General features: G+C 30.3%; 2 protein-coding genes and 1 non-coding gene across 3 annotated transcripts; 1 reads left to right on the top strand and 2 right to left on the bottom strand.

The window, feature by feature from the left end:
- Positions 1-6,694: 6,694 nt before the first annotated feature.
- On the bottom strand, positions 6,695-6,765 carry TRNAG-CCC (transfer RNA glycine (anticodon CCC)). Its single transcript has one exon. It is a non-coding gene; the product is annotated as a tRNA-Gly (tRNA).
- A 6,736-nt stretch (positions 6,766-13,501) lies between these two features.
- Positions 13,502-14,771, bottom strand: LOC130945105 (thylakoid lumenal 17.4 kDa protein, chloroplastic). The gene is made up of 3 exons (XM_057873782.1): positions 14,521-14,771; positions 14,135-14,381; positions 13,502-13,941 (listed from the first exon to the last, which is right to left on the bottom strand). The coding sequence occupies exons 1-3, from the start codon at positions 14,725-14,727 to the stop codon at positions 13,715-13,717; spliced, it is 681 nt and encodes a 226-aa protein (XP_057729765.1). The 5' UTR covers positions 14,728-14,771; the 3' UTR covers positions 13,502-13,714.
- Positions 14,772-14,950: 179 nt separating this feature from the next.
- On the top strand, positions 14,951-15,541 carry LOC130943360 (uncharacterized). The gene is made up of 2 exons (XM_057871201.1): positions 14,951-15,196; positions 15,299-15,541. Exons 1-2 carry the CDS (start codon positions 14,963-14,965, stop codon positions 15,413-15,415), a joined length of 351 nt encoding a protein of 116 aa, XP_057727184.1. The 5' UTR covers positions 14,951-14,962; the 3' UTR covers positions 15,416-15,541.
- Positions 15,542-15,919: the final 378 nt, after the last annotated feature.

Genomic DNA, 15,919 nt, shown 5'->3' with positions numbered 1-15,919 from the left:
TAAAACAAAAAGTGTAACATCCACGACACGTGAACGATAAATGAACAAGATAAGAGAAGCTAATAGAGATATAACCGGAAGAGAGTTTTAAGGTACAAATATCAAAGCTCAAGACTCGGCTCGCGAAGATAAAAGAGTTACAAAACCTATTTCTCCAAAACAACCTCTAAGAGAAAGTTAATACATCAAATACATGAGCAGTGGGGATAAAAGTATCTACATATATACATATACCCAAAATAAAGCCCCAAAAACAAGGATCTCTGCTATCAGAAGCTTCCAGCATGCCTCAGTGAGGTGCCTCACGTCCTGCATCTGAAAATAAAAAAATATGTATGGGATGAGAACCGAAAGTTCTCAACATGGTAATGGTGCCCACATAACTAACATATAAGGTCCCGGGAAAGTCGAAGGCAATCCTAGAACTTCAGACAAAAGATTCAAACCTAAAAATGAAATCTAAAACTATAAATTAAGGAGAGGTATCTAAGTTTAAGGATTCCTGATTTTTATCACAGTTCTAACCTAAGTCCCTAAGATCACCGCCTTTCCTCCAATCCTCTGAAACACCAATACATAGACAAACAATGCATACAGAAAAAACACAAGTAGTTTATAATTACAACAAATAGGACATATAACAGTTAAGTATGAATATTAATTATGCAACCCAAGAAGGCAAAACCAAACAAGCCACTCAAATGCATATGATGCATGCCTTTTCTATTGGCCGTGAGTTCACGCGTCAGTTACTTTGCCAGAATCTGACACATCCGGTAGCTAACCCAGGTATTGTCTTCTTGAAAATTGGTGGGCAGTACACCACCATGAACCCCACCTGATGGGCGGTATACCACCACGAACCCCGCCATTACGAGCGGTACACCACCACGAACCTCGCAAGATATTCAATTGGAAAACAACACACACATGTGGGTGGTAAATCACCACGAACCCCCACATAACATTTCAACACTGGACAAGCGGTAAACCACCACGAACCTTGCCATTTCAAGCTCAAAGCAACGTCATAATCAAATTCATTATAACTTATTCATTCATAATCATTTAAAATCATTTACTAAGACCAGATTCATCATTTACATATCACATTACACCCTTCTCATTCGTAATTTACCACCTCTCAAACTTTTTTAATCTCCAAGTTACTACTTCTCTCTACTTTCTACTCACCATTTAACATTCAATTGAGGTTTAGGGGCTAAAAGAGTGAAAATAGAGGTTTAGAAGTTTAAATCATGTTTAAAATCACAAAATACATGTTGCTGTAACTTAAGAAAATTTAGTTTTTGTACCCAATTTTCGACGTCCATAACTTCCTCTACAAAATTCCGTTTTCCATAAAATTTATACCATTTTAAATTTCTTAATACCATCTTTTATTTGAAATAAATTTCATTTCAATCCAAAATTTGAGGCTCCAGTTATGGACCGCCAAAGTTTGTTAAAATCAAGTTTTTCACAAAAATTCACAAGGGTTTCTAAACTTTCATTTTCACAACGTTTCAATTCAAACCATTTTAAAACTTACCAAACCACATCAAACCAATTTACAACTATAATCACTTCCACCCAATAATTCATTCTCAACCACACTATAATCCATACCAACAACCCACATATACATATATATACATCATCAACACCATCAACTTTCTCATACCAAATGACAACCAACTAAACCAATTCACATTCAATCCAACACAATATACTACAAAATACATCACCATCATTACCATTAACATAACATCATAATTGTCATTGTTCAACACACACTTAAAGTCAATTCTCAACATTTCCAACAACCCAAAATCATGCAACACAAATCACCAATACCATCATTCATCACCCAAATTCAAGATAACGTAATATTTACTTTTAGGTCACTAACCACTAATCATACCTACATGCTTCAACCTATCTTATGGTTATCTAGCCTATGTTTTCACAAGACATTATATTTTAGTTACGAGAAACCAAAATCATACCTTGGCAAATTTTCCGATAACCCCGGAACACCTCTCTTATATACCACCACCCAAGCTTTGAAATTCCAGCACCTCTTCAAGCAAAACCCAGCCTCCAAGGCTTGATCACAAGCTTCTAAATCCTCAAATCGACTCCAATCAACAACCAATTTTAATCTAACAACACAATTATCACCACAATCAATGTAAAGCTCACTAACTCAATATTTCAAAAGGGTTTGAGGGTGCTTACCTGATCCACAACTTCAATGAGCTAAACCCGACAATACCCGCAAGTTAATTCAAACCTAAACACCGAAATTAAACAATTTTTAATATTTTTGTTCATCATTTTTGAAATTTAGGGCGGAAGAAACTGAAACTAAAAAGTGGATTTCATACCTAAAAAATGACTGGATTTTGTAGAGCTTGACACTGCGGTCACGTGGCCGCAAACGGTGTGACGATCAAAGCTCGGAGCTCGGAGCGAGAAGTTATGTGAGATCAAATATTGAATGAGGGTTTTGGAAATGGAAGAGTGTTCTTTCTCCCCTGCTGAAATATTTCAGCGTTTCATGCACGTATGGAGGAGAGAATGGGCTGTGTCCATTTAATTAAGTGGAGTGGAGTTGGGCTTGGGCCCAATAAGGGCCTGGTTCATTCGATTTGGCCTGTTCGATCCAATTTTGAGCCAAATTCTTTAAAATTAGTGTCAAAATTCTTATTTTAATTAGCTCTACCTTATTAAACTATAAAATTCTATTTTCTAATTTTTTTAATTAGTAATTAAATTATTAGCTAATTATTTACTAATTTTGCGAGTTTTACACCATAGTGGTTGACACTTACAAAAGACCCGAATGGCATGTCGTATCTAAACAATGGAAATATAAAAACATGTGTAAACTCCAAATGCCTTAGCTGAAAAAAAATCTAATTAAGTCGAACAAAAAAATAATAATTTGGTACCTATTAGTCTTGTAAGTAGTGTCAAACGTCACGGCATCACCAAAATATTCCCATGCAGCTCTACACCGAGCATCGGCCTAAAACACATTTCTAATGCTATGGTTTTCGTCCACATCTATTTCAAAGAAAAAGTTCGGATTGAGCTCCTTCATCCATGAGAAGTGCTTAAGTAACTCTTTTGGATCCGTCTCATCCTCGGAAATGCGTAAGTGACGACTAATGTAATTTCTAACATCCTTCTTCGTAAAGGTGAGGTTGGCAGGGCCACCGGCGGCATTGGCTAGTGCCTAGTACGTCTTACTCGGTCTAATATCAGCTTGGTCGTTTTGCTATATTAGATCCTTCACATGCATACTTAGCTGACGGTTTGCTGAGAACATTCCAGATAGCTTCGGATTAAACGGGTGTGAGTGAGATACCTCTACCCACGAAATCCTCCACTGTCCTGTCATCTTATCTAATGCCAAATAGCAATGGGCTTTGTAGTTTGTTGAGACCACTATTTTTCTTCTCTTAGTTGTCTTTACACGGGATGTACGGTATTCATCTCTGTTACAAAGCAAAGCCTAATTAACAACCACCCTCTCACCGTTTCTAGTCTCCCAGCCGGTGGTTCTTATTTTGACGACAAAATAAGTCCTAACCGCATATAGGCAATAATATGCACGCGTATCTTCTAATGTACCGAAGCACATTCCCTCCTCGGGCTCTAACTTCTCGTCACCAATAGCTTGGTTTATGACTTGAAAAAAAAAAGAAAAAAAAACAAATGAAACTCTACCTAATAGTTAACTATACAAAAATGACTAATTTCACTATCGAGTATAACAAATAAAACACACTACTGTAATTTTAGGTGCTAATTTCGTTTTATTATGTATGTTAACGTGGATGTTAACTTTGTGTAATTATGGATGTTATTCATATGAACTTATTGATTGCATAAAGCATGAATTTTACACGAATGTTATGCATATAACTAAAATGCCAAAATTGGCAGTTCACTAAATAGTATAATATAAGTATAAATGAAGATACAATCAGTATCATACTCGATACAACGAACATTGTATAATTATGCTGGTGGTTGAAATAATAATAACAATAGAAATAATAATTTATATATAAACATAAAAACATGATATGTCTATTTTAATTTTTTTTGTCTAATAAAATTTGCCGATAAATAAAATAAAATGTTTCAATCTTTTAAAAATATAATATAAAAATTTTATAATTTTTTTATGGATTAATGGTTGGTCATGATAAAATAATTTTTATATATTTATTTATTTTGAATTTTCTAAAAAAATTATTGTTATTAAGCAAATTAAAATAAAAAAATCTATAATTTGATAACTAATTAATCATAAAAAAAATTAAAAATATGATTAATTATATCAAAAATAACATAAATATTTATTTAAATAAATATTATTTCCTTCGTCCACATATGCCAAAAAAAAAAAAATAAATAAACAGCATAAACGAAAAGGCCATAATTGACAGGATTTTAGACTAATAAACTATAGTACTTAGTCTTTCTTTCCTGTTGTCTTATTTGTTTATTTTTTCTATTTAACCAAAAAAAATTAGTGAGTAAAATTAAAAGATTTAAATACTAATTACCAAAAAAAAAATTTAAATACTAAAAAAATGCTTCTTATTTTAGAAATCAACATGATAAAACTATTTTTAAAAATTAAAAAATATAACAAAAATAATAAATATTTATTTTTCTTTACATAAATAGCAAATAAATAATGATAAAAAAATGTTAAGCATATAACCAAAGTGCTAAAAAATACATAAAAAATAATCTGGGTTATTACCATACCTCATCAGAACTAGTGTAGTTTTTCATATTTTTAGAAATTGATTGACTGACAACAATCTTGTCGGATGAGTCCGTCTATTGTTCAAATTCTTCAGCACCTTCTGTCATATGTACTGTATTAAGGTCGAAATCAATTGCCATACAAATTACAATGATAAAAACGATTTCTTGTAAAATTTCTTGGCTTATACACAGTGGCGGACCCAAAAAATTTATGTTGTGGGGGCAAAATAATTTACATTACTATCAAAAGATATATTAATTTAAATTTAAAAAATAAAAATACACATTAATTATTCAAATATAAAAAACCAAAAATTACATATAATAAAATAAAACGAAAGATATTTTTTGAAATATTTTTCTATTAATATTTCTAAAAATAAAAAAATATATATTCTAAATTAGTACATTGATTAATTGACTTTAGAAATTTATAAACAACATAGTTACATATAATAAAATAGAACGAAAGATAAACAAATAAATAATAAGGATCACTAAATTGAGAATAAAATAAAATATATAAATTCATGAAGAGAATAAAAAATTAGATTAATACCTAAATTATAATTGTTTGAATTAAAATTTACAATTGAAAATATGAAAAAGAGAAACAATACAATTGAAAGATACATAAAGTCATAAAGAGTTATAAAAAAAATAGAGAATTTAAAATTTACCTTTTGATGAAGAGGAGATGACCACTAGAAAAGAAATAAAAAAAGTTGAAAATATAAAACTAAGAAAAGGGTTTAAAAGAATAAAAGAGTGGTGACGGCTGGAATTTAAAAATAGAAGAAGACTAAATTTGATTAGGTTAACTAATAGTCAAGATGATAAAAAGATAAAATAGGTTTGAGACTTTAAATAATTAGGATAAATTTATTTGCAGTGAAATCATTTAAAATTTAAAATGGGGATATATTATATATAATTATATATATTTAAAAAAATAAGAGTGGGGCAAGTGCCCCCATAACATTACATACGTCCGTCCCTGTTTATACACTGTTGTACTTGTAACGATGTTATTTTTGTGATTTTTGAATGAAGATGATTGAATTAACATAAGGTATATATTAGGGTAGGTTTCATGTTTCGTATCTCTAATAATTGATGATAAATACCATATCGGAGAAAGAATCAATTGAAATTATTTAATATAATTGATATTATAATTACCGTTCTTAATTATAATTATTATTAATTTTTATTGTATTCTTATATATAAAAATTAAATTATAAAAAGAAATATTAAGTATTGATTATAAGAATGATAATTTAAAAGAATATGATTTTATAATTAATATCATTAATAAGTAAATTTGATAAGAATATAATAAATAAAATAATAAAAAAGTGGGATAAAAAATAAAACTATTTTTAAATGATCTAAATAAAATAAATTATAAAAAATTTTAACTAATTATAATTAAATAATTTTTGTTATCAAACTTTTTTCATTACTTATTAGTACCCTTTTCCGAAATAAATGATAAGTGTCCCCCTATTGTGGATCATTAAACGTCTTTTGAAGTTTTAATTCGAAAAAGAAAAGTATTACCAAGTCATCGTTCATAGTCATTGTCTCATAAACCTGTTACATAAAGACACCAAGAACAAGAAGAAATCCTGTCATCCTCATTATATTACATTAAATGATTAAGTGCCATTAATTTGTTAAAAAAATATTTATTTCAGTAGCGTATTTTAACAATTTTTTAAAAGTAAAAATAAAATTATTAAAATTTTTTGTTAAAAACTATAATTTATAATTAAAAAAAATCTTTTTATTTAAAAAATATTTTAATATAATAAATAAAAATATATTTTTAATTTATTACATAAACTTGTGCACAAGTTTTTTATTTTAAAAAAGCAAAACTGTTAGAAGAAATGCGCATCCGGGGAATCGAACCCCGGTCAGTACCGTGGGAGGGTACTATGATACCACTACACCAGATGCGCTCTAATATAACGGTGCCTGGATGCATTTTTTCAATTTCCAAAGAAATTGAAATGATAGTGTAAGAATCATCGAGTTAAAAAAAATACTGTTGTACACTAAAATTAATCATTAATATATTTGTGCATAAATATATGTATAATTTAATTTATTTTTAATATGTATTTATATTTTAATATATATTTTATACTAATAACTAATTTTAGTAGCTGATTTTTGTGTACATATAACATGGTTATTTAGTTATTAGATATCTAGAGTATCAAATAGACAAATACATTAATTTTATTTGTTTCGGTATCTTCACCCGCTTTTTAATTTACATATTAAGAAAACTGTAGTGCTATCTATTGTTATTGGCTCATTTTGTGTTATCAGGGGTATGAAATTTTGGATGATAGCTAGCAACAAATTGGACTATCTAATTTAGGGATGCCACAAATCGGAGGCTCGATATTGACTCAAATCGGAGGGTTAAATTTAAGTTAATCCACTGACCAAATTTAAATTTACAAAAATTGAATAGTAGAGATTTGAACCATAAAATTTAGCCTCCATTTTGTGGCTTAGACCAATCAGACAGACAAAGTGAAAAGCAGAAGAAATCGGACGGTGGAGAGGAGCACACTAAAATCGGACCCTCGGTTTTAAGGTGCACAACACGTGTCGTACATGCAGCCGTTCTGATCGGTGAGAGGCTCCTCTTCTCTTTCTTGTATCCCTCCTCAATGCTGAACTAAACTTTTACTTTCGTAGTTTTATTCCCTTTTTCATCTTTTGCACCGCAATTACCTTTATAAACCACCATTTTATTAACCAAAATTTCACAATTTCTAAAAAAAAATTAAAGAAATTGATTATCCTGAATTCTACATTATTAACTATTTCAATCAATTATATTATGTAAGTATTTATTTTATTTTTTCTTAATTTAAATATTAATATAGTAATTTTGTATATTTAATGATGTTTATAGATTAAATGGTAGTATTAAAATAATATTTTAGGTAAATATAAAATTAGTTATATATATATATAGTTAGTTTATATTAAAAATAATATTTTGTGGGTGCAGAATAAAGTTAACATTTGCATAATGAGTAGATTAATTCTATAAATTTATTAAATGTATTTGTTTAAACATAATAGTAATTAGTACTGAGTTTATTGGTTAATTTTATTGATAATAATACATAGTAGAGAGAATATTTATTAGCTTTTGTTTAGCGTTAGTGTTTAATAATTTAAGAGAAAAATTTTAAACAGATCTTAACAATTATTTCAAAAGATAACGAGATTTTTAATAAAAAAATACCTAACTCGATTCATGAACTTTATTTTTATGGGATTGATTAGCTACTGTGTCAGTGTTCTTTTTTTTGTTTTTTTTTTTTCTACAAGGACTAATCAATCCTATAAAAATAAAATTCAGGAATCAGATTGAATATTTTTTTTTTGTTAAAGACTTTATAGTCCTTTCGAGGTAATTGTTAGGAGTTGAGTTAAGTATTCACTCGTAATTTAATTAAACAATGTTACTAAATTAATTAATATAATTTAATTTGATATTTGTGAACAATTTGATTAATTATTTTAGGGTGGATGAGAATATAAATTAGAATTGTTAGTTTAATTTATTAACCATATATCAATGTTAATAAGATAGCTAATGGAATTATTTATGACTCGTATAAAAATATAATTAATTATTTTACATCAGTGTATGTATGTGTAACAAAATCATTTATAATGATAATTAATTTAAAATTAATTTAGTGAATAATTTTATTATTTACATTAGTTAGTTTATTATAAAGGTTAGTTTAGTATAGTGGTTTAGGATATCTTTTATATTCTAATAAGTGTTTTAGGTTATATATGATTAATTATCTAAGATAATTTAAATTATTATTTGTCTATTTTTTATAAGGTATACGAGTTTTGAGACCCATCTATATGAATTTATTGGATATAGGGACGGATTTAATTATATAGAAATGGAGTAAGTATCCTTAGTGAAATTTTAAATATTACTTAGTGACTTTTAATAATAAAGTTAATTGTCCCCACTAGAAATTTAATTTTAACCCCACCCTCAAATTCTTTCTTTTTTTTTCAATTTTTTTTTCTGCAGCTCTGCCCCATTTCAAGACCCCAAACTTAGCATTTCTACTTGCATAGTTAGTCCACGCCTTTATTGCTGTTCTCGTTCTACACTTCTGCGTTTCTTTTTGCTGACATATCTCGTCACTCCGTTTGCGTCTGTCGTCATTTCATCTCTTGCCACTCCATCATCTCCAGCCTGTTACTTCAAGCATTAGCTGCATCGCACCTCTTCGACTCCACTCTTCACTCTTTACTCTTTAGCCTCTCGAGTGAGTCTGTTCGTCTCTGTTGCCTGCTGGGCGCCGCACCGCTTTTTGCTGTTGCCTCCTGAAGTTTTGCCATCTTGGTACATTCATTGATCTATGATTTGCTTGTTTCATTGCTTAGATATAGCATTTTGGTTGAAGTCTTGCTAAATTGGTATCATACGTGATACTTTCATTGTTCTGTTTGTTAATTGTTTGTGTAACTGTGTATTAACTTATTTTGAATTGAAATTTAGGATATTATTCTTCTGTTCTTCACTTTTTTTATTGCTGTTGAAAATTAATTTGAGTGACTTATTAATTATGTGTATCAACTTATTTTAAATTAGGAATTTTAGATATTGTTCTTTTGTTCTTCACTTTTTAAATGAATGTTTAATGACATATATTGAAAGAGAGATATTAGATTGTATTGAAAATAAAAATATTATTCAATCTTTTTAAAATATGAAGTCAAGAAGAATGGAATTATAAATTATTTGTTATTATTTTGATTTATTATTTTAGTTTTTTAATTTGTTAGTTAGATAATTTAAAGAGTAATTATATTTTATAATATCAGAAGACAATTATAAAAATTATTATTATATTATATATATTTTGTTCTCACTGTCAAAATTTTTTGGATTCGTCACTGATCGAATGCATACAATTTGATAGTCGAGCTTGTTCTGCAAGCGATTAGATTTTATCACGGATCTCAAATTGGAGTAATTCAATGTCAATCGACTTTGGTAACAGCTCTAATAGTGAGATCGCATTCCGATACTCACACTTTTCATCTTCTAATTGGTGAGTGCACCGTTACGTTGAAAAATATGACTCTAATTATAGGTATTCTGATAGATGGTCTTGCCGTTACAGGAACCACCATGACTAATCATGAGACCATAGAAGTTTAATGCCTACGTCAATTTGGAATTACACCGAGAACCAATGATTATAGAAAAAGTTACATCAAAATAATTTGAATTAGAAATATAAAAGATGAATTACATATAAATAATCAAATTACCATTGAAAAGTATGTAAAGTGTCATATATTATTATTATTTGGGTTAATATGATTTGCAGATAAATAATCTGAATTAGCAGTTCATTAAAAATTTATACACTGTTTTGTGAATTACCACTGTTTTGTGAATTTTTTTGGATTTACGAAATCAGTTGGGATCGACATCTCTAACACACTTATATAAAATATAGTATAAGGTGTCTCATTTTAATGGTTAGAAAATTAATAGTCTACTGAATATTGTGTAAATATGTATTTATATTTATGTAAATATATTCGGTACATATTTACAACACAAAAGACAAATTATATTTTTTATATAAATATATAAGTTATACGAGCATATAATATATATTTATCTAAATATATAAGTATAGAATATGAATACGTATTTAAATATATAGGTATATACAATCTAAATATACAATATATACATTTTCAATTTTAAATACACATAACATATATAAATTAGGGTTAAGTACAATTTTAGTCCTTAAGGTATAGGTCAAAAATATTTTTTGTTTTTAACTTTTTTTTGCATACAAAATCGTTTTTAATGTTTAACATAATTTTAAAATTGTCCTTATCTTAGGGACCAAAATTGATGGAGGTGTTAGCGGAAGCGGAGACAGAAGTGGATCGGGGACCGCTTCTTTTTCTTTTTTCCTTTTTTTTTTCTTCTTCCATTTCGTCTTCACAGGAGCAGAAACACTCTCTTTCTCTTATTTTTTATTTTATAATTTTTTTGTTTGGGTAATTTAGTCCAAAATTTTAATATTTAAGTAAAAATAAATATTTTAAAATTTGATTTTAAACTTTAGGGACGATTTTGTATGCAAAAAAAGGTTAAAGACAAAAAAAATTTTCAACCTATACCTTAAGAACCAAAATCGTACTTAACCCTATAAATTATTATGTAAACACACACACACACACATATATATATATATATATATATATACGTACATTTTCAATTTAAATTTTAAATTTATAGTATAATACATATATAAATAAACATACAATCTAAATATATAAAAATATGTCCATTTTCAATTTTAAATATACATAGTATATATAAATTATTATGTAAACGTATGATATATATTTTAAATTATTGATATATATTTATAATTTTAAGATTTTAAATTCTATATCACATGCATATAATATATAATTTGAAAATATAAAAATTACACTAACAAAAAAAATAAACAAAATTCTAAAATATGCCAAATAATACTTTTTTATACTAGATATCTAAAAGAATAACAAGTCTTCACTAATTGCATAAAGAACTTAAAATATAGTCATCCTATTTTACGTTAAACTTAACTATTTCTATATTATAAATCTATCATATAATTTATCTACATTACATACCTATATATATTTAAAAAATTTTGGTATATGCATAGCATTTATATCCAATAGCGCATGAAAAATGGCTCTTCGAATAGACGTTGATTTGTTTATTATTTGTCACCTCTGTGACATTTGTTTCTATAGTCTCATTAGTTTTAACATTATTTTTCATTGGTTCAGCAATCTTGTAATTGCTTTCAAACTCATTTTCGCTATTATAGTTGTAATCTCTTCATTTGATATCTCGATCGGTTTCAAATTGTTCAAACTTAATGTATAGCTCAATAAGTAACATTTGTGATCGAGTTTCACAATAGATTGAAAACATCTCTTATATGCTCGTATTGTTGGTAATAGGGGTGCATATGGCCCGGTTCGGCTCGAAGACCCAATCCAATCGAGAACATTTTAGGGGCTAATTTAGTGTGATTTCAACAGATTTAGAGACGGATAAGGGTCTCAAAAATAGACCCGATCATTATTTCGGATCGGGTCCGGATCAAGATCAAAGCGAATACGGCTTCATCCGGCCCATATGCACTATAAGGGAACTAAAAAAGATATATATATTTTAAATTTATTTCAATATTATGTTATATTAATTATAAGTTTATTGTTTTATCTTTAATCATACTTGTTGAATTAGAAAATAGATAAAAGAATCATCAAATTAGAATTTATGGACAAATTCAAGTTCAAATATGGTTATCAACTTTTCGGTAACAAGTTTCTTCTTTATAAATAATTGCATCATAAATAAGTTTCTTTATAAATTACTGTTAAAGTTTTAAAGACCCGGTTATTCACCCGGTTTGAATTCGGTATAGTTGTGACCCAAAAATGTTTAGATTTCATCGAGTTTAGAAACGGGTTAGAGTCTAAAAAATAGACCCGGTGTATATTTAGGGGCGGATCTGGGTCAAGACAAACCTGACTTCATCCGGTCCATGAACACCCCTAGTTGGTAACATACCTAATTTGAAAATGAACGAATCCACCTAACACCGATACAGGATACAAATCGGACCTTTAGAATTGGATTCAGAAATTGGGTTTTCTAATTTTTTTTAAATTTTATTAAACCTCAAAACTAACCTACCAATTTTTTAACCTTCATAAAAAAAAAATTCTCAAATCGTAGGCTTCAATTTGCCTCCCTCCGAATTTGAATTATCACTGTACAAATCGGAGCCTAGGTTTTCTAAGTCACCCTAAATCTGTGCCTCCAATTTGTATTTTAAATTAGAAAAATAGTATATTATATAAAAACACACCCATCATCTATATCTTTTTTTTTCTTTTGATTAATAGGAGGGCTAAGGCCTAAAACAAAAACCAATTATACTAGTAATACTCTCACACTCTTCCTTCCACCTTTATCATCAACAAGAATAGTCATCAAGAAAGGGGGTAGAGCTGCAAAACAGAGAAGGCCAATTGGGAGTGACTGAGCTTGCTTTGCCAGTGCATCTGCACAGAAGTTAGCTTCACGAAATATGTGTTTAATAGACACATAAGTAATTTTGTTGCGGAGATCCTCAATGGTCCTAATCAGAGAAAACGTATGGTAGTAGCTACTAGATGACCCGTCAATTAGTTTCAACGCACAGGAAGAATCAATCTCTATCTGTAATTTGTTGATTCCCAGCTCCACTGCTAGCTTCATCTCGATGTAAATGGCCCAAATTTCTGCAGACGTTATAGTGACTCTTCCGATCTTTATCATGAAGCCCGCCACAAGGTTATCATCTCCATTACAAAGGAGGCCACCACAAGTTCCAGAACTAGTAGGTTGGATAACTGAGCCGTCAACATTTAGCTTTATGCACCCATCTACTGGAGGTTCCAACCGACTAGGTAAATTTTAGTGGGGTTGAGAATTTTCTTACTGCTCTCAGTGAAGTTCATCAAATGGTTGTATTGTTCTGCCAAATAACGGTATTGTTGTATTGTTCATCATCTATATCTATGCATACCACATCCTCCAAATTAATAACTAAAAAAATGAGGCTATCTTCAACTCCTTGTTTAAAACTAAAATCGGATAATACCTTATAACATTTTACTGGAGATAAAAAAAAAAGGCAAATAATCGCAGTTTATTTGTTTTTTGGATGTAGCATTCATCTACAAGACTATCCTCACCAAAATATTTTGTCATAGAAATACAAAATAAGAGAGGGGGATAATGGAAGATTTTCCTCATGATCGACAACCAAGCTCAGCTCTCCCTTCATCACTTATGGTTTTATTTGTGCATAGCTTCTGAAGATCAATGTAACCTATGATAGTGTCCTCAAACACTGCATCTTCCAGCTTAGCATTATCAAAAGTAGACCCTGACAACACTGTGTTCTTAAACACAGCTCCTTGAAGATTCGCATTCCCAAAGTTAACACGGTCCAACACTGCATTTGAGAAGTCCACACCTGCAATAGTTCCTTCCATCATTCTCTGCCTAAACATATACATTGAAGAATTCACATCTTGCATTGCATGTTAAGTTGTTACCCTATACAAATATTTCATAAGCACCATTTCAGGACCTTTCTACATCAAGTGTAAGATGAATGATGTAGGTAGCACGGCATTGTAAACACAGAATTTGAGAAATGTTAGTACCTTTGAAGCTGGCACCAACAGCATAAGCCTTTGACATTACAACTTCTGTCATGTCAGCACCATCAAACTTAGCATCTGACATGAGTGCTGCTGACAGGGACTTCCCTTTGAGGTTGGATTTTTCATTCGTGTAGTCGCAGAGGCGGAGATCTAACGGTTTGTCATACACTCCATTTGCCTGCCCAATTGTGTTGCCAACAAATGCTCGCTCGCAGCGGTTTGGCTCAGTTGACAGCGGCGGCAGCCTCTGCAAACACATTGGATACTGTCTTATACAAATTCTCTTATCTTCTAACTTACAATAATATTTAGGAAAATTTATATATATATTTTTTATAATTAAGATCAACACTTGAAAAATTTTCTAATATTTATATCACTTGTACCTGGTTAGCAGCAGTCACAGAGAATGCAGAAGAAGAGACAGCGCAAGCAGCAAGAATCCCACAAGCTAGGCCCTTGATTCCATTGGAATTCGTCCCAGACTCAGAGCAAGAAACTTTGAGGGGCGTGTGAAGTGTTGAAGGGCGTTTGGTTGAGTAGGTGGGTATGGACAAACCGTTTCTTGGGATTGGGATTGAAAAGCTTGCCATTGTTGAATGTTGATTGTTAAAAACTTCCGAGACCACTCCATCGTTGCTGCTTATCTCAATCAAGATAGATATCTTTCTTGGCTCAACACGTGGCACTACATTATGATACATTGGGCCTAGAACGGACCTCCTGGGCCTTAGTGCTTTATTGGGCCTTGTTGAGATGGAACAAGAAATAGAAGTTTGCGGAGGTACTTTACCCGTGTGGATGAGAGTTAGTTAGTTAGATGGGAAGATGGAGAATTCGGATTCCAAGGAAGGAGAAGGAGCCTGTTGGAACGCCATGGGAACCAACCTCGCCTCTGCCTTCTTAAACACCCTTGTCCGCTGCTCCTGCATCAACCTCTCCACCGCCGACGACGACGACGACGACGATCACGACACCTCTTATCACACCTTCACCACCTCTAAATCCACTTCCTCCTCTTCCAATCCCCCTCCCAATAACCCTCCTTCTTATAAGAACGACGTCGTTAACCTTCCCGTCTAATCTCTTTTTCTTATTAACGTCGTTTCAGATATATACAAATATTTATTTAATTCAAATCATTTCACTGCTTCTCTTTTTCAGGACGGAGGGGCAATCGGTAAAATAACACGCACCCTTGACAATTGGTATTGGTATGTTCCAATGTGTATTCAGCTCTATACAGTATACATAACTCATTCCTTGTTTAGATCCAGATAGATGATTTAGTGTTTTCTTTTGTATACACTAGTTCATCTGAGAAATTTGCTATCATTGTCAATTATACTTATACTTGTGCACAGTTGTAGACAATTGTTTATTCTTTTATACCATGCTCATTGCAAGGCCCCCATTTCATTATTCTATCATCTATGTAACTAACTTGCATAACACGTTACACATCTATCATTAATGGTAATTGCTTCAATTGCTGCCTTTGATAACTGCATGCAATAAAACTATAAAAGAAATGTAAAGTTCATTGTCTTGTTATATTACCGTCAAACCAAGGTAGTTCCACATTTCAAGTAACCATATCCTTGTAAATACTTCAATAGCAGACCACCAAAATAAGCGCACACAGTTTCAGATTTTGGCAGTGCAATTCAACAACTAGTATTTATATTTAGAACACCCTCTAACTATGTAATTTTCAACAAGGACATTCAATGTCAGATGTCATTATTTAACACAATATGAACATAAAAATTCAATAACTCTTAA

Source organism: Arachis stenosperma, chromosome 8, assembly GCF_014773155.1.
Source record: "Arachis stenosperma cultivar V10309 chromosome 8, arast.V10309.gnm1.PFL2, whole genome shotgun sequence".
NCBI lineage: Eukaryota > Viridiplantae > Streptophyta > Magnoliopsida > Fabales > Fabaceae > Arachis > Arachis stenosperma.
Note: the sequence above shows the minus strand (reverse complement) of the source record. Positions and strands in the feature narration are given on the sequence as shown.